General features: G+C 32.4%; 1 protein-coding gene across 2 annotated transcripts in view; it reads right to left on the reverse strand.

The window, feature by feature from the left end:
* Positions 1–10,931, reverse strand: part of LOC107007146 (probable inactive ATP-dependent zinc metalloprotease FTSHI 2, chloroplastic) — a 14,678-nt gene extending 3,747 nt beyond the window's left edge. Inside the window, exons 1-8 of one of the 2 annotated variants that reach the window (XM_015205627.2) lie at positions 9,325–10,931; positions 8,228–8,400; positions 7,774–7,875; positions 7,515–7,679; positions 7,223–7,363; positions 6,554–6,712; positions 5,351–5,436; positions 4,913–4,991 (exon numbers count right to left, since the gene is read on the reverse strand). In XM_015205627.2, coding sequence (XP_015061113.1) covers positions 4,913–4,991; positions 5,351–5,436; positions 6,554–6,712; positions 7,223–7,363; positions 7,515–7,679; positions 7,774–7,875; positions 8,228–8,400; positions 9,325–10,627 — 2,208 coding nt within the window. In that variant the 5' untranslated portion in view covers positions 10,628–10,931. The remainder of the gene's footprint in view (positions 1–4,912; positions 4,992–5,350; positions 5,437–6,553; positions 6,713–7,222; positions 7,364–7,514; positions 7,680–7,773; positions 7,876–8,227; positions 8,401–9,324) is intronic. The other variant, XM_015205628.2, reaches the window with a different exon arrangement.
* Positions 10,932–23,682: the final 12,751 nt, after the last annotated feature.

Here is a 23,682-nt window from a genome sequence, read left to right on the forward strand (position 1 = left end):
GGGGGGGGGGGGGTGTTTAGTTTTTCTCTCCATCAGTGGGGAATGAGAAGATAAGAAACACGCTTTTCCTTTCACCTTAAGAGCTACGATTAGAACCTAATGAGGATGGTTGTAATTGTGTAATTGGTCTGAATAGAGCGGAATAAATACAAAGGATTCTGATAGAATATATGTCTTCACTTATCAGTCAATGGACCAGGTCCCTCCTTGACACACTAACAAGTATGAACAGAAAGTAAATATAGATTAAACAACACAACAATTTTACGTGGAAACCTCCTTGCTTAAGGTAGTAAAACCACGACCTGTATCACAGGATTTTCACAACTGTTTCACTAATCTTTGCAAGCAAAAGTAAAACCAGTTACACAAATGTGAGAAAAAGTTTTTAATCTCACGTTCAAGCAATAATCTCTATTGCTTGGCAAGCCTAAGTAGAAGTTACTCTACCCACTAAGCTATCCCTCCTAGACAACTTAGAATTTCAACACCACACACTGATTCCTTTATATATTTAGGAATAGTTTATAATATAAGACCAAGAGAATATATTCGTAAACAACTACACTATATGCTCCTGAGATTTCAGTTGTTGTTTGAATAATTCTTCTGTTTTGATTTCCGATAGCCTTTGCAAGTGTTCTTGAAAATACTTTATCAAGTTGCAAAAACTTAGGAATAATGTTTAGGAAAGTGACTTTTATATGGACAAGTCACTTTCCTTAAACTCTTTGTCATTGGTTGGAGAGGTCTGACTTTTCTGACGCCGTTGGGAAATATGCACCCACTTTCTGTACCTTCTCCAGCTGGCAGTCAACAGGCTAGTCACATTGGGAACCTAGTACCTTTACTAGGTCCCTGAGTTTGTTTCAACTTCAAAACTCAAGTAGAAAACCTGGTACCTTTACAAGGTCCCTGAGTTTGTCATATCATCAAAACTACAAATAACATTTTCCCCCTTTTTGATGATGACAAACAATACTCAGGCACCACTCCAGCTTTGTTCCCCCTCACTTTGTTCCCCCTCACACACAACTCAGCCACTTACCAGTTATACTTCCCCCTTTTGGCATCATAAAAAAGAGATACAGTAAACCAATGATGTCAACAGTATCAGATAAGATCAAAGCTTGATAGCAATCAAACAGTTGGGAAAAAGCATTCACAATAGATAATAATTAGAACACCAGGGGAATAAGATAAATAGCATTCCAAGATAACATTTAGTACATTAAAAACAAACTGAGAATCCAACGACACAAAGACAAGCCACAGGAAATGATTGGGACAGACTAAGAAGGGGGAGGTTGATGAGAAAGGGACTGAATAATGAGAGTGAATCGATCATTTGCAGCATCATTATCCTTAATTACCTTTTCTTGCAAGGTAATAACCTTGCAGCTCTGCATTTTCCCTTTCCAGGGCTTGAACCACAGAAGTACCAGGTCCCTCAGTCTGTGCAGTGAGTAGTTCAGCTTTGAGTATAGCAATTTCAGCATCTTTTCAACTCAAACGCATAGTTAACTCCTCAACCTCATGCTTGAGATGATCCTGATCGTCTATGAGTTGAGCCATCTTGCTCTTGGGATTGCCTTTCCCTTCGATACACTCACATTCGACCAGGGTACTCTCTGAAAAGGTTTGCTTCACAGTCCCAACCCTGCCTACGCTCAGAGGAATTTTAAAATGTTTGAATACTTCAGTAAGAAAGTATCCGTATCCCATCCCATGAATTCCTTTTCTCTCAATGACAGTCTTGTACATGTGCTCAAGCATAAGCCCTAGGAGATTCAGAGGTTCAAATCTGCACAACATCTCCATCACAAATAAATCAGCAGATGTAGTTGAAGTCCTCTTTTCAGTCCGAGGAAGGAGAGTTTTGTTTACAAACTCGAACACCAACTGATACTCGCTCTTCATCACCTTCTTAAAAACCCCAGCAACTTCTGTTTTAGGAAGCTTCGAAACCAAGGACATGAACTCAACCGAACAAGTTTTCCCAATCACAGACCTGGTGCCCTCTCTAGGTCCGCTGAGAATTTTGCCCAGCAGAAACTCATCCAGATGCACTGCAATATCATTTACTCTTGTAAGGATACTCCCATCTTCCTTAAATTGAATGTTGTAGTAGAATTCACGCACTTCCTCTTCGTGAAGGATAGGAGATTTCCTGTTGAATAGATGCATCCATGATTGAATTTCCACCATGTCATGGAGAGAGTCCATGCCGGGAATATTGATTATTCCCATGTCAAAGACTCTTCCAGCCAGCACAGCCTGCGTTCTCAAGTTGTCAACAATTTCTTGCATGTTGACCTCTTCTTCACTCCTTTGTTGGGTACCAGGTCCCTGTGTTCTTTTCGTTTTCCTGTAGAACTCTTCTTCGTGGGTTTTGCTTTCTCAACCCTCTTTGGCTCCCTTGACTTTGTTTTTCCTGACTTTTTCTTCTTGGTTTCTTGTCCATTTCTTCGGCAGACACCTCTATGACACCAGATTCATGCATTCTAAAGTTTGATACTTTAAATGTTCTGGCACTCCTGATTTCAGCCGTAGATCTTGCACTAGCCTTTAAGGCATCAATCATCAACTTCCTAGCATCAGACCTAGTAGTAGGTCTTCTTCTAGGAGCCTCGTCCACTACCTTTTCTTTTCCCTTTCTAGACACCCCAACCTCCCTTCTTTCAACCTTCCATTTAATGGGTTACTCATCACTTTCCCGGCATGGACTCTCTCCATGACATGGTGGAAATTCAATCATGGATGCATCTATTCAACAGGAAATCTCCTATCCTTCACGAAGAGGAAGTGCGTGAATTCTACTACAACATTCAATTTAAGGAAGATGGGAGTATCCTTACAAGAGTAAATGATATTGCAGTGCATCTGGATGAGTTTCTGCTGGGCAAAATTCTCAGCGGACCTAGAGAGGGCACCAGGTCTGTGATTGGGAAAACTTGTTTGGTTGAGTTCGTGTCCTTGGTTTCGAAGCTTCCTACAACAGAAGTTGCTGGGGTTTTTAAGAAGGTGATGAAGAGCGAGTATCAGTTGGTGTTCGAGTTTGTAAACAAAACTCTCCTTCCTCGGACTGAAAAGAGGACTTCAACTACATCTGCTGATTTATTTGTGATGGAGATGTTGTGCAGATTTGAACCTCTGAATCTCCTAGGGATTATGCTTGAGCACATGTACAAGACTGTCATTGAGAGAAAAGAAATTCATGGGATGGGATACGGATACTTTCTTACTGAAGTATTCAAACATTTTAAAATTCCTCTGAGCGTAGGCAGGGTTGGGACTGTGAAGCAAACCTTTTCAGAGAGTACCCTGGTCGAATGTGAGTGTATCGAAGGGAAAGGCAATCCCAAGAGCAAGATGGCTCAACTCATAGACGATCAGGATCAACTCAAGCATGAGGGTTGAGGAGTTAAATGTGCATTTGAGTGGAAAAGATGCTGAAATTGCTATACTCAAAGCTGAACTACTCACTGCACAGACTGAGGGACCTGGTACTTCTGTGGTTCAAGCCCTGAAAAGGGAAAATGCAGAGCTGAGGGCCAAGGTTATTGCCTTGCAAGAAAAGGCAATTAAGGATAATGATGCTGCAAATGATCGATTCACTCTCATTATTCAGTCCCTTTCTCATCAACCTCCCCCTTCTTAGTCTGTCCCAATCATTCCTGTGGCTTGTCTTTGTGTCGTTGGATTCTCAGTTTGTTTTTAATGTACTAAATGTTATCTTGGAATGCTATTTATCTTATTCCCCTGGTGTTCTAATTATTATCTATTATGAATGTTTTTTCCCTTCTGTTTGATTGCTATCAAGCTTCGATCTTATCTGATATTACTGTTGACATCATTGGTTTACTGTATCTCTTTTTTATGATGCCAAAAGGGGGAAGTATAACTGGTAAGTGGCTGAGTTGTGTGTGAGGGGGAACAAAGTGAGGGGGAACAAAGCTGGAGTGGTGCCTGAGTATTGTTTGTCATCATCAAAACTCAAGTAGAAAACCTGGTACCTTTACAAGGTCCCTAAGTTTGTCATATCATCAAAACTACAAATAACATATTCATATCGAACCAACTAATCTTTTGATTTAGGAGTAACTGATTGATTTGGTGAAGATGGTTCTGAATTAGTTCTACACTTTTTGAGAAAATGCAAATTTTTGGATGAGAATTTTTGCTGAGAACACCATATTACTTATTTTCACCACTAAGGTTTGCGGTCGGATAAATTAGGATGCCCTGGGAAATTATAAAAAATCTTGGTAGGGAGCGCTTCCGGGTACCGGACAGCTGGTGGACTTATTTCTATCTAGAACAAAAGATGAAAGTGGAAAATGTAATGTATCCTGGAAATAATTTGGAAACAACCCACTGAACCACCTTCCATTATTTTTGCTCCTCTTCTTTATTTAAATACTACCTTAAAGGCTTAAACCACAAATGTATCTTTAGGTCCTAATTTCATACAAAAAGGGATGTAATGTCTCATTGATCATTTAAATACTCAAGTGACATTTAAAATGTCTCTCCAAATATGCAGAAGAAATGTTTGCCCAGTTATTAAGCTATGAGAATAATGTAGCATATTGTCAAATTAACATCTGAAGTCTGTCTCCCGAGTTAATTGGGCCAATTACATAGTTTATCAATAGATTTATTCCCAAAGGACCAAACTACATATAATGTCCCTTATGCATATTTATGTTTGTATGTCTATTTCATGTTGGACACAAGATATGTGTCTGTGTCCAAATGGCTATCGATTTGCTTCATGATACCTATTAGATTATATTTCATTATAATCTTTTAAGACTCCAACAAAAGCAGCATGGATCCCTTTCAAGTTATTTAAACGGTAGGTGACAAATGATGCAAAACTAAAATTTAAAGTTCCTGCATATCTTACCTGGTGCTCTCCATACCAGAGCTCATCAGCAGCACGTGGTGCTATCTGAACAGTGATATGATCCAACAGCGACTGCCGGCTGCATTAAAATGAAGCGTCAAAAGTTACAGATGCCTATAATCAGGAAAAATTTTTCTTTGACATCTGACGGTAGTGGCTCGAAAAGCAAGAGGTGGTCGTATTTTCCAAATTGCTTATGGGAAGTAAGACCAACAGACAGTGAGGTATTTCAAAAAGGCAAATACTTCTTTCTCTGTGGTGTCTACACATATATTTCCTTATATCGCTTGAGGAAATACATGATTAGAAGTTTGAAACACCCTCATTTATTAGTACCATTACATATACACTAGCATAACTTGTTATTAGATTTCCAATACTTTAGTTTTAAAAGAATGAAGAAATATAAATGTAAAATGAAGGGAATAGAAGCCGTGCCTCAACATTCCTTCCTTAAATTTGACGTGATCCATTTTCATCCTCACATAACCCAGATCTCTTCCAGCCCTTGGAGCAACAGTGAGCTTATCAAAAAGAAACATTTAAAAAAATCATAAAATGGCACTACGAAAAAAGATCATGCTGTATTACTAAGTAAAAATGGGTTTAACTAAATCATCAATTGTAATGATGCTGATAACACCTTTTTTACGAAGTATAAAAATAAGAACTCAATGCACTTTGGAAGAAAAAGAAAAAGATACTTGCATAAACAAATGGCACGAGTCTTTTTTCCCTATATTGTCAAGCATAAGGCATGAGAAATCAGAATTCAGGAAGTAGGACAAACACTGATTGTTCTTTCATCAAACTTCTCCTAACAATCCAAGTTCTATTTCCTACCCGTACTCCAAAGCTCCTTTGTAACAAGACATATTTTATTAAATGTGTACAGCTTACTTTGTTTAACACATGGTTAAATTACATGGAGATCTACATAAAAAACATGAGAAATCAGAAGTCAGGAAGGACATACACTGATTGATCTTTCATCAAGTCTCTACTTATTCCTAACTGACCAATTCCACTCTAACAAGTCGTATTTTACCAGACAGGTATTGCTTCCCTTTAACACATGGTTAACTCAGATTGAGATTTTAGTAATTAATCTAAATTATAAAACTAGTATCCATGTATATTGTATAGGGAAAAAGTATCATAAATTTAACATTTGAGCGTGATTGCAACTACTTCGTCAAACTTTCAAACAGGCAACTACTGTGTGCAAGATGATAGCAATCACACATTGCACTTTTCTCATGATTTTCAATATCTAAACAATTAACATAACACCAGAACTTGCTAATTCTTGACAAGGTAATATCATGACATGATACGCCACCAACACTGAATAATTAGGAAATAAGCCAAAATTTTGTACAGGTTCCCTAGGAGTTATCCTAAGACAAAAATTCAAGTGAAACAACAGATATTAAGCCTTTATTGTAGATATGATGCAAGCATCTGTTAGAAACAAAATGCATATTTGGGTACTATTGGAAATCGAACCGAGTGAAAAGAAGTAGGGTAAACATCAACATGATTGCTAACTCAATAAGGATACTTCACCAAACTGTAATACCATAAAACAACAACGACAAAGCAGACAGTAACAAAATAGAGAAGAGTGAAAATTATTACAAACTCAATATTTCTAAGATCTGGGAAGTTCACTGCCACCACAGCCATTGCTGCTTCATTAATAGCCACTTGCTTCCACATCTCAGGGCTTCTCTCCTTCCGGTCAAGCATTCCTCGTTCTTCAATTTGTGCAGCTTGTATCAAGTCATCGGTTGTAATCTGCAAAGTCCAAACTCTAAGGTTATACAAACTTAACCGAGTCTGGTAGCAGAAGAGCACAAAATGGAGAAGTGAACTGTAGGTCTGGAAGACCTATTTTAGGTAAGTATTTGGCAAAGTGAACTTCAGTGATAGATGGAGACCAGAATTTCATCTTTGTCATGATAAATCCAGAAGAAAATTCCAGCATACATTTTTTTTCCTGGGGGAATGGGGGCCTCTCAACAATGATATTTGAATTACATTTTGAGGCCATTCAGCAACATTAACCCACCCACTTCTCCGCCTTAAAAGGGCATCATATTGGAAGCATCAATGAAGAAAGTTTTTCTTATGTCACATGTGTAATAAATAAGAGCTCAGATTTAGAAGACCTAACGCTTCTTAAGGACTACGCCAAAAAATCTATCTGTACAGTCAATAACAAGTAAACAACTATCGACATATATTGCTTAATTTATTTACAAGGTTAGAATTTTTTTTGACCCAGAGTAAACCAGAAGCTATTACCTCAGTTCTTGCATCACGCATCATATTAATAGCAGCGACCTCAACAATGTTGGCCAACTCTGCACCAACCATTCCATCAGTCATACTGGCAACAGCCATATAGTCCACATCAGGAGCCATAGGCTTCTTACGAGCGTGCACCTAATCCATGGAAATGAGATGTAAGAAGCAAAAATATATAACAAGCTTACTAAGATATTATATATCCCCTTGAAAAGAGCTTTAAGATGTTGTACATCCCCAAAGTTATTAAGCTTTTCAACAGACAAAAAATTACACATGCAACTTGCACCTTAAGAATTTCAATTCGTCCAATTAGACCAGGTTTTGGGATGTATATCTTCCGATCAAAGCGCCCTGGTCGAACAAGTGCTGGGTCCAATATGTCTGGTCTATTTGTAGAAGCAATAGTGATGACTTCACCTTTGCCTTCAAAACCATCCAAGCATACAAGAAGCTGGAGAAAAAAGGGGAACATTCTAAATTAATGTAGCCTGAGATCTCCACAAGATGAAGTGACAGTTCACACAAGTGCAAAATGCCAAGGGAACCTGATTCAAAGTCGCATCACGTTCTTGTCCACCTGAACCCTTGATCAAACCACGTTCTCTGCCAACTGCATCCAGCTCATCGATGAACACCACTGATGGGGCCTACGCAAGACCACATAATAATGCTCATATCTTGTTGAGACTTTATAAGTTACATATAAAACCACTCTAAATAAAAGCAAAAATGGCTTGACAAGATTCAGAAACAAGAACATGAAGCATCCCACTCAACAACAGAGAAACAAGCAATCAACTACTACTCAACACCAAACTAGCTGTGGTTTGCAATATTAAAAGACAAAAGCAAACAGTTCATTCAGAATAGGAAGCAAATGGCAGAATCTTAATTCACAGCATAGGTGGAAAAAGAGTAGCCAACTATAACGCCAAGCATTTATAAGCAAATGACTCGGAACGATGGCGTGGATAGTAGAGAGATAGAAAATTAACTTACATTCTCCCTTGCCTCTTGGTAGAGAGCTCGAACACGGGAAGCCCCAACACCAACATATATCTCAACAAACTGAGACGCAGAAATGGAGAAGAAGTTCACCCCTGCTTCACCAGCCACCGCCTTTGCTAACAAAGTCTTCCCCACTCCAGGTGGACCACAAAGCAGTATTCCCCCTGAAAGATTTTCTCAATAGATATGTGATGGTATAAGACAAGAATAAAGGGCACCAAGCTAATGTGCCAAACAAGGATGAAACAGGAAGGTGCAAAAGAGTTACCAGGTATCTGCGCTAGTCAGACATAGCGGTACCTGGTGGAATAATCGAGGTGCACACAAGAGGACCAGATACCACCATTATTAAATTAAGAAAAAAGGAAAAAGAAAAACCAAAAAGGTGCATAGTAAATCTTACGGGCACACTAAGTTGTCATTATTTGAGAAGTGAAATGTCGCAGGAAAGAACTGGGAAAAATAAGATAATTGCAGGGAAATAGCTTTAAAAAATACAAAAGCAGCAAAGTCCACACTGGCAGAGCTATTTGTATAAACTGATGTAATTAATAAGAACAAGAATTAGAAATCAAAAACTTTGAGGGAGACAGACAGACAGACAGAGAGGTTCATCCAATTAAAGCTACAGAAGTAGATATCAAACATCTTATGTTATATTTAAGTCAGACAGAGTACTATTCTTGCATGTGATTACATTAACAAACACGGACAAGTGAAATGCAAGAAAATGTTAATAACCAGAGAAAGAGGTATTCATCTTATCATAAAATGAAGGTGTACAAATACATTTCGCACTATAATTGTTACTCATAGACATGATATTTGTTGTTGTTATTATCAGGGGTTATTGTTATCAGGGGTTATAATTGTTACTCATAGACAGTATTGCTGCTAGTGCAGGAATATATAGTACCTAGAACAAATAACTAACAAGTCTAGAGCAAATGATATGGCTTAATTCTTGCAGATCGGAAATAGAAAGAGAAGGACTTCGTGCTTAAAGAAAATATGGATCAAACAACAAACTCAAGTAGAAATCTACATTCAAGAAGACCCCTACAAATCACTATCTACAAATATCTAACCTGGTATTTTGACTCCTCGCCTGCGATACATCTCCCCGTGGGTGAAGAACTTAACAATTTCCTCAAGCTCCTCCCTAATTTTTCCAAGCCCAGCAACATCAGAGAACTTAACATCAATACCTCTCTCTAAATACTGGGGAAGTTTCGTATTGCGTGCTCTTCGAACACGAGCACCTGACTTCATGAATTGCATAGCCATCTTCATATAAGGATTTTCCTCTCCTTTCCTTCCTTCTTCTTCGTCATCATCAACACCCTCAATCCCTTCCATTTCCCTCTCCAATTCCCTCAGCTTCTTTTTCTCCTCAGCATCTGCTTTCTCTATCTTCAACCTATCATCGTAATCTTTTTTCTGCCTCCTATAGCTAAATACAACAGTTCTATAAAATATGTAGAAGAAAACCAAACCAAGAGCAGTGGAAACATTTGAATCACTAGCCAAGCTTTCCCACACCATTGCCATATCGCGGGAACTTCTATTCGCTTGACGCAAGGACTCCTCATACCTCATTCTCTTCAACTCTCTTTTTCTTTTACTCTCTTCCATTTTCTTCTGCATTTTCATTGCCTTCGCCATCCTCTCCCTCTCGTTCTGTATCTTCGCCAACTCCTGCTTTTGCCTTCTCTTCAATTCTTCCCTCATCCTCTTCAACTCCAATGCCTTTTTAGACTGTGGCTTGGCCTTCATAAAAGAAAGCAACCAAGCTGGAATATTTGACAAGAACCCCAAATAAGGTGAAGGAAGCTCAGGTTTTTTCAATGGTGGAGTATAAGCATTCATACAAAGTCCATCAACTTTCAATTCATCCCATCCAGCCCAAAATCTCGGATCACTCTCGACAGAAGGTAAAACAATTCTAACAACCTTGGAATCCTCTAAAACAGCTAAAACTACCTCAGGCCTTTGCTTTAACCCTACATTAGGTGGCTTAATTATATGCTTAAGTTTCCCTTCCCTTTTCAAATCCAATATTTCTGTATAAGGTAACCTATTGCTCACAGTTGGAAGACCTTGTGACCATTTTTTCAACTCTTGTGGCGTTAAAGCTTCAGACTTTTTCCTCTTTTCAGACACTTTTGCTGCATTTGCGGGTCGTACCAGTGAAGCTGATATTACAGTGAGTGTAACAGAAAGATTAAGCAAACCCAATTGACTTATCCTAATTTTCTTCTCTTCTTCAGTTCTGGGTTTGTGAGAATTGCAGGAAATGATTACCGGAATTGTATTTTTCCGATAATGGGGTTTGTTTTTTTGGGGGAAAGAAGGCAAAAATGGAGAATTGAGAATGGAATTACAGGCCATTTGAATTAGAGGGTTGAGGGTGATTACATTGTAGAGCTAAGCAAAAAAAAGTTGGAATTTGAAATTGAGACACCTCTCAGGAATTTCATCAAACAGCTTCAGGGTGAGAATTTTGGGTCAGCTTCCGTTGAATACACCGCAATTAGATACACCAATGAATGTCTGCAAAAACAGGCTCAAGTTTCTGAATGAAGAGTGGAGAGAAGAAGAAGATGACGACGACGCCGAGTAGATATGGTGGCGGGTCGCCTGCAATAGAACCAACGAAGTTAGCAAATACCGATGGCCCAATAATTAAGTAAAGTAAAGAAAATAAAAAAATTTCAAAAATGACTAATATTTTGATGTAATTAGAGATTTATAGTTATAGTTTGGATATTTAGGATTCATAGATAATATTATTTAGATGTTAAGCCAAAAAAAATATTTTTTTCTTAATCTCTCTCACCTCTTTTTTTTTTGGGCGAAAATTGTATATAATAGCAAACTAATAACCTAAAATAAATGGAGTAGCTAGGGTTTGATTTAATTGTGCTTCATAGCAAACGTTTGCAATAAATTGTTAGGCGCTTCTCTCCCAAATATTTCGCTCGCCACTCTCCTCCAATCTCTAACTCGCTTCCTCACTTTTTATACAAACACAAGTGTATAAAAAATGTTTCTAATTGTATAGAGCAGAGAAAATTGTATAAATACATATATTTTTGTTCCCCTCTCTCCCCTCTTCCAGATCTCGCTCGCCGCTCTCCCAAATCTCGCTCGTCACCCTCGCCTTTTTCACTTATACAAATAGAAGCGAAATGTATAAATTGCGTTTCTGTTTGTATAAAGCGTGAGAAAATTGTATATACACATGCAAGTACATATATTTTCGTCCTATACACTTATAATTATACAATAAAAATACTTTCCTGCCCAGTTTCTTTTGCCTTTCTCTCTTTCTCGTTTTATACAATTTCAAATTGTATCTAATTTCTCTCTTTCTCGTTTTATACAATTCAATTCAATATTCCTTGTCAAGTCTCTTTTGTCTTTCTCTCTTTCTCATTTTATACAAATTCAAATTGTATATAATCGTTCTATACACTTATAATAATACAATTTGTTTTATACACTTCGTTTTTATACAGTTTTCTGCCCAAGTGTCTTTCTTTTTCTTGTTTTATACACCTTCGTTTTATACAATTTGTTTCAACTGTATATGTATAGCGAATTATACAATTTCTATATTTGCTATGGAGCGCAATTATGCAAATTTTGCTATAGCATACAAATATGAATTTTTATTTGCTAAATGTGAAAGTTACCCTTCTTTGTTTCTCGATAGTCTCTCTGCCCTCTTTCACTCTCTCTCTTTTGTATTGCTACCTTATTTTTTCGATATTTTTATATAGAGGTATTAAATGACTATGGTTATGATATTTATATGTGCATTTAGATTGTATTCTTTCTCTTTTTTATATTTTTTTATCGAGCGATTATATTTTATATGTCATACGTAAGTTTAAATATTACTCTGTATTTTTACCTTTCTTGCTCTTGTATCGCGTATATCCTTTCGCTATATTCATTCACTTTGTATTTGTATCACTTGTTATTATTGGCGCTCCTGTCGTTAATTTTATTCAAAGCTTTGTTTTAAAGTTGTAACTATTCGCGCTTATATCATTAACTAGTCATTGGACATGAGCGTTGCGTGTGTGCCTCGCGTGAATGAGTATAAAAAATTAAAAATATAATTACATAAATACAATTAAATATATATTTAAATTATCAAATGATATTTTTTTTAAAAAAAGTGTAAATTTTTTTAAGTTGATGAATATATATATCATATTTAGTAATTAGATAGAGAAAAAACCTTGTCATGTCAAATTTCTCATATCGATGTTTTATTGTCTTTAGTATGTATAAGTTGTGTATGTACTTTTAAGTGCGTAAATAAAGTAACATAGTGAGTTTAGTCATATTTACATTGAACTTGATAGTGCTTTTTGATCATTTATTTATGGTTTTAAGATTTCTTTGATGAAATCACTTGCAAGTCTATACAAGAAGATGGAATAATATAATTAATATATAAATATTATGATAGTACTTGTTAGTTTTGAAGTACAAAATTCAACTACTTTGTTATCATTGGGAATAATATAATATCTTCGGAAGGATAGTCAGTAAAATTTCATTCAATTTGAGCACCAAATGGTGTTTCTTCTCTGAATATACTTCTCTTTCTCTAATTCACGTAATATTATTATATTAAACAATTGTAGAGAATCTGAAAATTACTTTTAAGTGGAGATAAAATAAATTATCAATATAATTTAATTTTTCAGATTATTTTATACTTATAAATTTTAGGACAATTTTCAAATATTGTTATTAAGATAGAAAGATTATAAAATAAATCACACATACACCATAATAGATATTTGTTAACTCGAGATAAAAATATTCAATTTATTTTTATCTTATTTCTCAAGCACATTTTAATAGTTTATATATATATATATATATATATATATATATATATATATTTAATAGTTTATATAATATATGAATTCAATGCATGTATATATTCCTTATTCCATTCTCTCTTAATCAACACAATCTAGCGAAAATAATTTATTAAGTAAAAAATGATACCAATATAGAGAAATTGAGAACTAACTTACCATCTTTCTCCTCATTGATGCAAGCCATGAGGAGCCTCAGAACACAATCATTTACATAGGTCGAAAAAATTTACAAAAATTATGAAAGGATTGTTAGACAAGAAAAAACGTCTAAAGACAAATAAAAATCACAATTATTAGCAATGGCAAATGTAACCAAAATATAATAAGATTAATGATTAGTTGCAAAATCTGAATACTTACATGGTGAAAGGGGATATAAATATGCCAAACAAAAATATAGTTTGCCTGAGAAAAGAAGGGGAAAAAGAGTTAGTGAAACTTAAATAAAAAAAACTTGCCTGGCTTTTTCCTTATATAAGAGACTTTAGACCTTTTTAATATGTGTTGAGAAGACAAATAGGTTGAAAGTTAATGTGGAAAACTAACCGTATATGTAACTCATAATGATATTTAAATTATTTTATTGATTAATATTGAATGAAACTAATTAAATAAGATAAATATAGTTAATCTTTTAATTAATTAAAAAATAAGATTTTCCATTGGAAGATTTATACAAATATTTTTCATTTATCTGTTAGTTCTCAATTATATAGTACAGAGAAATGTAATGAAATTCAAGAAGAACTAACCAAAAGAGTGTCATAAACATAATTAAAATAACATTTTTATTTTAGAAGAAAATTTTGATTCATTTTCAAGTCACATTGAAATAAGCTATTAAAACAAATATTTAAATATATAATTTTAGATGTTATAAAACTTCGCATAAATGTAAACTCCTAGAAATATAGCTGATATATTGTAAATTAATATTAAATGATGCATTTTTTTCTTAAAGGATATGAACCATTATTTTGTATTGACCACTAAACTGATGAGTTTTCTGTGATCATCATCCTGTGATCATCATCCACGAAGAAATAATTAGTCACTTAATATCATTCACCAGTATTTCTATATTTAATTTATTGACTAATTTAATACAAGATATTCATGTACTATTAATCTATTGACTAATTTAATTCAATCATAACTTTTCAAATTCTTCCATTATGAGAATTATGATTATGATTTAAGCAATATCAATATGCTCATTTATCAAGAAAATAACAATTTACATTATTAAAGGGCTTAAGGACATAAAATCTATCATAATTTAATAAATTTATTTATATTTAATTAAATAAATAACCAAAATTTAATTTAATAAAAAGGTAAAAATGATAATTTAACTTTTAACTTTGGAGCTTCTCACTTATAATAATATATATATATATATATATATTATTCAAAACACATGTATCACCTGTATTCATTCGCACTAATATCGTTTGAATTCAAAATTCTCGTATCATTTATATCCAAAGATGACAGTTATTTGATACAAGCTAGATACACATATGTATCTCCTCAAAGCTACCTACTCAAGGAGATTTTGTAAGAAATTTTTTGTCTTGATTTCGTAACATGGTTCAAAACTTGGCTTTTAGGAATATGAAATCACATCCACTAGATTTAAATGTGCTGAATAATTGTCCTTTCCTCGTATGCATTTGAGTACTGAAGGCCTCCTTTCTTTTGACGGGTATCGCCACGTGGCTTAATCCCGAATCACTCCTTAAGGAATAGGACACAATAATATAACACACATCAGAGAAGAGAGATCCCCTTTATTATAAGACATGTCTCCGCTCATATTTTAAGAAATGGAGCAATTGTCACCCGACAACTCAAAACTAACCAATACAAAACCATGTGATTTGTCCTTGTTTGCGTACCTCGCTCACACGAACCTAGCGCCCTGCCTACTCGTCTTTCACTGGCTTATTTGTACCCAACTACATGATGAAAGTCCCCTTAGTCAATCGTCACTCGACAACTCAAAGTTGATCGTTACGACCCGCATGCTAGCCTACTCGTCTTAGAAGGTAAGTGACGAACATTTTCTGGAAAAGCGAACTCAACCCTATATTCATCTTCTTTGTTTGAAAAATGCACAATAAAAAAAAATATTAATCGACTGGGTAAAATTATAGCCCAAAAATCAAAAAGTGTCAAAATAACTCTATAACAACATACAATTTATATAATGTGATTTCTTATGTTAGTTCATGTTTATATAAGATATGATTACAATATTAAACCAATTAAATAATTCCCCAATTAAATAAATTAATTTCCTCATAACTAATACATATACTTATTCCACGTTCCATCACAAAATAAGGTAATAGTTAATTTATGATGATTCTCTCTTCCAATGGCATATTCTTTTTTTTTTCAAGGGCATCTTTTAACACTATTTTAGTGTAAATTAACTCCAATTCACCATATACTAAAAATAAAAAAGTGTTGTTTCTTTCCTATTCTTTTTTCTCTTCAATAATATTTTTTTTATTTATATGTTCTTATTTCATAAAACAATCATTTTCTTTTCAACTATTCACTTTATAAAATTTATATTATTTTCTTACCTAATTATTAGTATTAATTTTTTTATACAAATATAGTTTATAATACAATTAACTTATAAAATATATACAAATGATATGTATAAAACTTAATTAATAAAATCATACACCAAATTTAAAATTAAAATTAGCTATATAATGATATTACATAAAAATAATTAGGCATTTTAAGAACGTATTTAAAATCTTCGTTTATAACATGTCAAACTAAAAGTTTATATAATACAAATAATGAAATAATAATACGATAACATAAAAAGAGATTTAGTGTTGATGAATAGTGTCATACCATGATACTAAAATATAGGTTGGAGATGGCCTAATCCAATCAACTAAACATTGCACTATCTCATGTGAGATTTATTTTGAGATTAGATATTCAAATACAATCAACCAAACAACCCCTTATGTTATTGCCTTGACATATTGGCCTCAAAACTACAAATGAGAGCAAATAAGCATTTTCCCCCATCAAAATATGTGTGATGAATATAGTTAATGTAAAAACTCATGTAAATAAGTAAATAACTACATGTTGTAAGGTACAAAATCAGTGAAAAACAAACTATTGAAATAGCTCATCTTAGAACAACTTTTAACTTGTTCTCCCCCTGTTCTCTCACTTTCCACTGCATCCAAAATACAAAAAGGATGTTTACTAGTGGCAGGAGAAAGATGGTATAGTTACATTTGAAAGAGAATTTACCTGCAAATAGTTTATTTCCTCATCTGTAAGTGAACGTTCCATGGACCGATAAGCTATCCTATAGCAATGACTTTGTCATTCCTTTCTTATTGGTGAAGTTGTCGATTAATTTCACCTGACAGTAGTAGGAATGGAAGCAACAGTCACTACTACGAACTCATGTTACAAACACGAAATACATGATGACCACGAAATCTGTGTAGAGCCATCCTTCGAGTAGGGGATGATAGGCCCACCCTCTACCCTTCACCACTTAAATACAAGAGTTAGTTCACTAAACGAACTCATGTTACAAACATGACCCTATTATCCAACGTAGAACTGGCCAAACTATACGCTTTGGCTTCACAAGACAACCCTATCACCCTGCTCCCACCCCAGGGTATGATATGAAAATCAATCAACTGAATGCTTAAGACCAAATTACTAGACTTGGCATAGCTTACTTTGAGGTTTGAGTTTATTAAGCTAATAAGAGTCAGTCCGACACATTGATGAAGGGCCCCTCAATATCTACAAGTTGAATTTGGCAGTAAGTAGAATCATAACATGGACATACCTCCTCGGCAAGGTCTCCAGCAATTCCTCTAACAACTTCACAGAGATTGTTCTCGGTAAATGAATCACTGATCCAGAAGCTCATGTCTTTAGGTGGATACTGCAATAATTAAGGAACTTAAGTCTCTTAAACAAGATCATGAAGTCTAACAGATTCACAAACAAAATTATGTAGTGATAGACTCAATGGACCCCTCAAGTACATTTTTAAACAAAAAGTTATGAACTTAAGGTATGTTTGGTATTGTTTTCCAATTTTCCTATGTTTTGGTTGGACAAAATGTTTTGGAAATCTCGGAAAACAATGTTCCATAAAAATGAGGAAAATAACTTTCCTAGTGGAAGTAGGGAAAATAAGTTCCCCGAACGACGTTCCAAGTTCATTGTCTCCTCCCCACCTTGACATCCTAGTACCCACCACCCCTCAACTTCCACTCCCCACTCCACCCCACCCCATAGTGTTATGCCAGATTACATATAAATGCTCTTAGGAAAGTACCTTTTTGCTTACTTACCAAACACTAGAAAAAATAAGTAAAAACCCACTTGTTTTCTAGGAGAAAATTTTCCTCTATACTAAACACACCCTTTATAAAAAATGAAATGTTAAAAGCACATATAAGTGTTGGATTCTTCAAATGCTTAAAACCCCATAAGATAAACAGTAGCAAACAAGTCTTACCTATGTACTTTTAATAGCTCAAATTGGTCTTTGCTCTGGCTTTCTTCTCGAGATTTCATTTTTATCAATTGTAATTACGCTATACTTAAGTGCTCTCAAATTCTCTTCTGGGTAAAAAAAGCAGACTTGTCAAAAAAATAAGGTAGTCCTCTTTACGTTCTGAGGGATAAAACACCAACAATGCTATCTTTGGCCTAAAATTTTTATATTTTTGCTTAGTATATGTGGGTGTGATGATTTTTCATCTAAAATTTAGAAGTTATTTTATTAGTACATGTGTGTGATTTGATTTTTTTGGATGGAACGTGGATTTTTTTAACTCTCCCTATAACTATTTTCAAACAAATTGAGACCGAGTTCATGTTCTAGGGTTGAGGGAGTACAAATCGTCGCATTTAATCTAACATGGATCAATTTCTCTTACATTTGTTTTGCCTTTTGGGTACAAATTAAAAAGAAAAATGTGGTGCACATTTTAAAATTGAAGAAGTATGAATTATTAATTATATTCTTAGATGAACTTAATATCCGTTTCATCATTAACTTCTTGTGCAACTGTTTTTCTATCAATATCGTGCTTTTTATTATAATTTTTCGGAGATTAATTAGGTTATTTGGATTTAAATGTTTTGAAGTTAAATTTTACAATAGTAATTAAGAGAAGGGATTTGACTTTGACACAAAAAACTAACAAGAAAGAGATCAATAATGACAAAATTAATAGAGAAAATTGAATTATTATGTCCAAAAATAGAAGGGTCCTGAAGTTTTTGGGTTCCTACTTCCTCCTCTTAAAGTTCAATTGTAAGTCAAAGTAAGCGGATTGCCAACTCTTCTGCTCCCCTCAGGATTTTTCTTTTCAATAGATATTAAAGACTTTATACCCACCTTTTTTGAAAGAACTCTGTTTAATTGAGTGCAACAATAACATACTTAATATAATCTCACAAGTAGGGCTGGATACTGAATAGGATAAAATAGAGGGTACATAGATCTTATCCATATCTTAGGAGAAAGAGAAGTTATCTTCAATAGATCCTCGGCTCAAGAAAAATATATCAAAGCAGAAGGAGAACAATATTTGCATTATACATAAGATGAAGTAATCAATACAATTGATCATGCTATATGTGGGCTTGAGCAGGCGAAGGATTTGGTTGTGGAAGGAGTGAATATCACCTGGATAAGAATATCTCATAAAGCATCAAGTGAAATCATATTGTTAATTGAGAGAGTTTGAAGGTTGAATAAGTATCCAACATGCTGGATACTTAAGATAAAGTGATTCATATGAGAGACTTTGGCGGTGGGTTTATCGGCTAATGTCGAGGCATATATTTTTATTTAAATTTGGTATTACAATCTATTTTATGAATGTCGTGTAAAATTAAGAGTTCGTATCTTTTATATCGTAGTTTTGATTTATAAGTTAAATCTTCATGTCTAACTGTAAGGTGCTTTCATTTAATAGCTTATTATCTGAATCTGAATTAACAAAATTTACTTCTTACTTTGTTCTGATATTTTCGACTGCATTTGAAATGTTGAGATCTTTTGATGACTCTTTTTTTATTAAGGATATCGACAATTAAATGACATAATACTTGAAGAGACTTGAGAGAAAAGGCCCTTGTTAAAATGAAATCTTTTTGAATTTAGAGAGTATTAGTTTCTTGATAGATGTATAATTAATAGCGGCAAGTAGCAGGGAGGGTATAGTGTCACAGTTGCATTATTGGCAGCCCTTTCACTTTATTTTTGTTTAGTAAAACTCGAATAGTAGAAGGATAATAACTATAGGTTTGTCTGTTTGCAAATTTGATGAACTTAAACCATCACATATTCTTTAGTGATTGTATCTTATTCAAATTTTTAATCAAGTTTGATAAAAATATCTATACCTGCTTGTTTGAAATTTTATTCTCGGTAAATAATTGGTTGTGTTGCATATCTCAGAGGATGTCAATACAATCCTCTATTACTTCTCAAAATTGTTTGTTTGATGTGAAACTATCACACCTTATCTGAAATCAACTTGTCTTTTCTTAAGCCAACCTTATAAATTGATGCACTCTACTTTATTGCGAATTTTTAACCAAATTAAGTCACCATATAAAACAATTTACCAAAATAATACATTTTTCTAAAAGTTTACAAAACTAGTATAAACGTATTTCACGGTAACATTTTAGGGTATATTTTATTTTTTAAAAACTAACAGCATTAGGTTGATATACGTTACTGTAAGTAACGTTTCCTAAAACGTTACTGTGGAATACGTTTATACTAGTTTTGTAAAATTTTAGAAAAACATATTATTTTGGTGAATAGCTTTATATAATGACTTAGTTTGATTAAAACCTCCTTTATTGCAAATGAAATTTTATGGAGACACCAAAAATCATTTGAAAACATGCTATAACACAGAAGTGTTGGGCTCATGCTTGCACGGACGAATACGTCTAGTTAATTTTAGAATATCTATTTTATCTTTAATAAAATAATTTATAACCACAAAAATATCTATCACTTATTTTAAATATTTTTTAAACTTCTTGTCAAATCAGACTAACTCATGATGTTGACACTTTTTACTGACATGTCAAAATGAGTGTGATACACTCAACAATAATGCGTGAAATACTTTATTCAGCCATTTTAAATTTAATTTTCTCTTCATCTTCTCCATTTCTCAAGCCACCACATCTCATCAATTTTTCAAGTTTAAACTCCTCCAATGGAGGTTAAATTTTATATTCAAAACTATTTTCATTTCATTTTTTCTTCATTGTAATGCTTTTCTAAATTTACAATTGCCTTCCTTCACTTTTTTAGCCGAGAAAAATGAACACCAATACCCACATTTCATATTTCTTCTCTTTTGCTTTCTCCCCTCTCCTTTCTTTTCTTACCAAAAGAAACACTAAAAAGATAGAAAAAGACAAATATAAAAAATAAATAAAAAGAATAATTATTTAAAAATCCATAAAAGATACTTTTTGAAATTAGTAAAAAAAGACGATTTTCAATCAATGTACCATCACTATACTCTAACTTTTTCACCAGGAAAAATAGATATTAACACTCCTATTTTATATTTTTTCTTCTATTTCTTGTTCCCTCCTCCGATCATCCCCTCTTTATTTTTCCTCTCAAAACAACACCTAAATAAAAAGATAAAAAATATCTAAAATAATTTTAAAAAGCAGATTAAAAAATAAAAAAAATTGTTGAGTGTAGTAAGGAAGAGAATTACCATTAGAATGTAGGTGGGGGAGGGGATTATATTGATTTTTTAGAATAACATTTTTATTTTATTTACTAAATTACATTTTTTAAATCTTAAATAACATATGTAATTATTTAATTGATTGATTGCCACGTCATCAATAAATGACCATCTCTGGTCCACACCAAATTATAAATTTAGTGTTTTAAAGCTACAATTCATATTAATTTTTAGATCAAATTTAGTGTGTCAATAATGTTATATCAAATTTAGTGCAACATCATTCACCACATTAGTTCACTTTTTAAATATTTTAATATTATTTTATTATATAAACTTTTAATTAAATATTGCATAAATTATATGTTCTAATTAAATCTCTTGTATATTTAACTACTTTTTATGAAATAATTTTATAAAATTAATTTTAGATATAAAATTTAGCTTTTCCAAATTAATTTTTCTATATATGACTTTTTTGAAAAAATGAATTTATGTTAATTTTACTATAAATTATAATTGGTATAACTACAATTAACCTTCACAAAAATTAAAAATACAAACATGTAAATTCTTAAACACATAATACAATGTACTTAAAAATAATTGAGAATAATATAAACATTCAACAAAGTAATAATTGATACTTTCTTCGTCCGGTATCGCTTTTCGAAAGTTAATTTGATTAATTTTCAAAGTTAAATTAGATCATATTAATTCGATATTTTAAACAAAAAAATAAAAAATTCTAAAACTATATGAAAAGTACAATAAATTGCAATTTTTCGCATATTAATATGATGAAAAAATACATCTTAAAATGTTAGTCAAAATTTTATAGTTTGACTCTAAAAATAAAAACTATGACAAACAATACCAGACGGAGCGAGTATCACCACATATTATATATAGTGAATGCTTTAGAAAGAATTTGTTTTATGAAATTAAAAAATATAAATGAAATAAAAATAATAGTATAATAATAAAGAGAGAAAAATATTACTTTTTGATGTAAAATTTAATGCAATAGATTGGAATTGATTACATCAAACACCAAATTTGAATTGAAGATACCCTTACTCTCTCCTTCACTTTTTTTTTTATTGTCAAAAAGTGTCAAAATAATACAGATCTTAAATAAGATATCTAAATTAACATAAACAATTAAAACATTTAAATAAAATTTGATATCAACTTAAGAACGTTACCAATAAATTTTACCATAACAAGAATGCAACCAAGTTTCATTAAAAATTTTAAATCTTTAATATAAAAAAGATTTATTTAAAATATTAATTTTATTATAGTATAATTAAAATTTAATTGAAATTTCAATATAACATCGAAAGAAAATCCAAAAACCCAAAAGGATTGAGGCGCATGCAAAAAGCCTCATCATGATGTCTTGTGTGACCCACATCCTTTTTCAGCCTTACAATTAATTACTCTTTGCCTTTATTTAATTAACCTATTAATATGCACTACTTTTAGTATCACATATTTTCTGTTTTTTTCTTAAAAATTCATTTGGTTGTCAGAACTTTAAGTACATGCGTTACCCTTGTTTTTGGAACCTTTTTTCATAAAAAATCATCTTCATATTTTACGATAAAAAGAGAAATAAACAAAGGATATTACTTTACTGTTTAGTAGAAAAAAGGACAACATAAATACTTTACCCGTTTCATTTCATGTGGTTAATTTGATTTATCAAAAAATTTAAAAAGAAAAGAATTTTTTCAAAATTTATAATATAAAATAAGTGATAGATATTTATATGATTATAAATTATTTTATTAAAAAAAAAGTTTTAAAAATTAAATTATTAAGTATTTAATATAGAAATATATTATTCTCTTGATAGACCAATCTCTATATTTACCAGAAAGTAAAAGGAATTTGAGTATATTGTATATATTAGGGAAAATGTATAAGTATCACCAATCTATGTCTGAAATTTCAAAAACACACTTATACTATACTAAGGTCATATTATTCCTCTGAACTTATTTTATAAATGATTTTCTACTCCTTTTCGATCTAGGTGGCATTAAGTTAAAAAAATATCAATACGCGCTCACCCACAAGATAGTGTCACGTAAGAAAAAGGATACAAAATTATTTATAATAGACATTCAAAAAATTAATAAAACCTTAATATAGTATAAATATGTCTCTAATATTTTGAATATAGATTAAGAAATACTTGTAGATTTACCTTGTATACCGCAAAGGAAATAACATATTCAAAGTATTATTTTGCTCATCTATTTTTACTTGACAGTGAAATAAAACTAAGTATTATTTGTTATAGTATACAATTGGCCAAATTTTATTTTATAGTATATTAGATATTTTTGTAATAATAAAAAATCTACACAAATAACATTACATTAGATTAAATTTTTGTGGCTTTCAATTGGTTTGTTTTACTTTTTGTTTTTGGTTTGCTTAAAAAGAGTTGTCTCTTTTTTTGTTTTCAATAATTAGATAATTCAACTTTACACATACTATATTTAACAGTCCATCATAACATTAAAAGACAAAGACATTATAATATATTCTATTACATTTTTAATTTAAATCACGAAATTAAAGAAATTTTTTATTTTTTGAATTTCAATTCAATTAAAATCAGATAAAATAAATTAAAATACAAGAAGTACTTTATATCATAATTTATGTGATATATTTATCGCTTTAGTTGGTCCAAATTTATGTAACGTATTATTGATTTTTTAAAAAAGAGAAGTAATATTTAAATTTT

The sequence above is a fragment of the Solanum pennellii genome, chromosome 12, assembly GCF_001406875.1.
Source record: "Solanum pennellii chromosome 12, SPENNV200".
NCBI lineage: Eukaryota > Viridiplantae > Streptophyta > Magnoliopsida > Solanales > Solanaceae > Solanum > Solanum pennellii.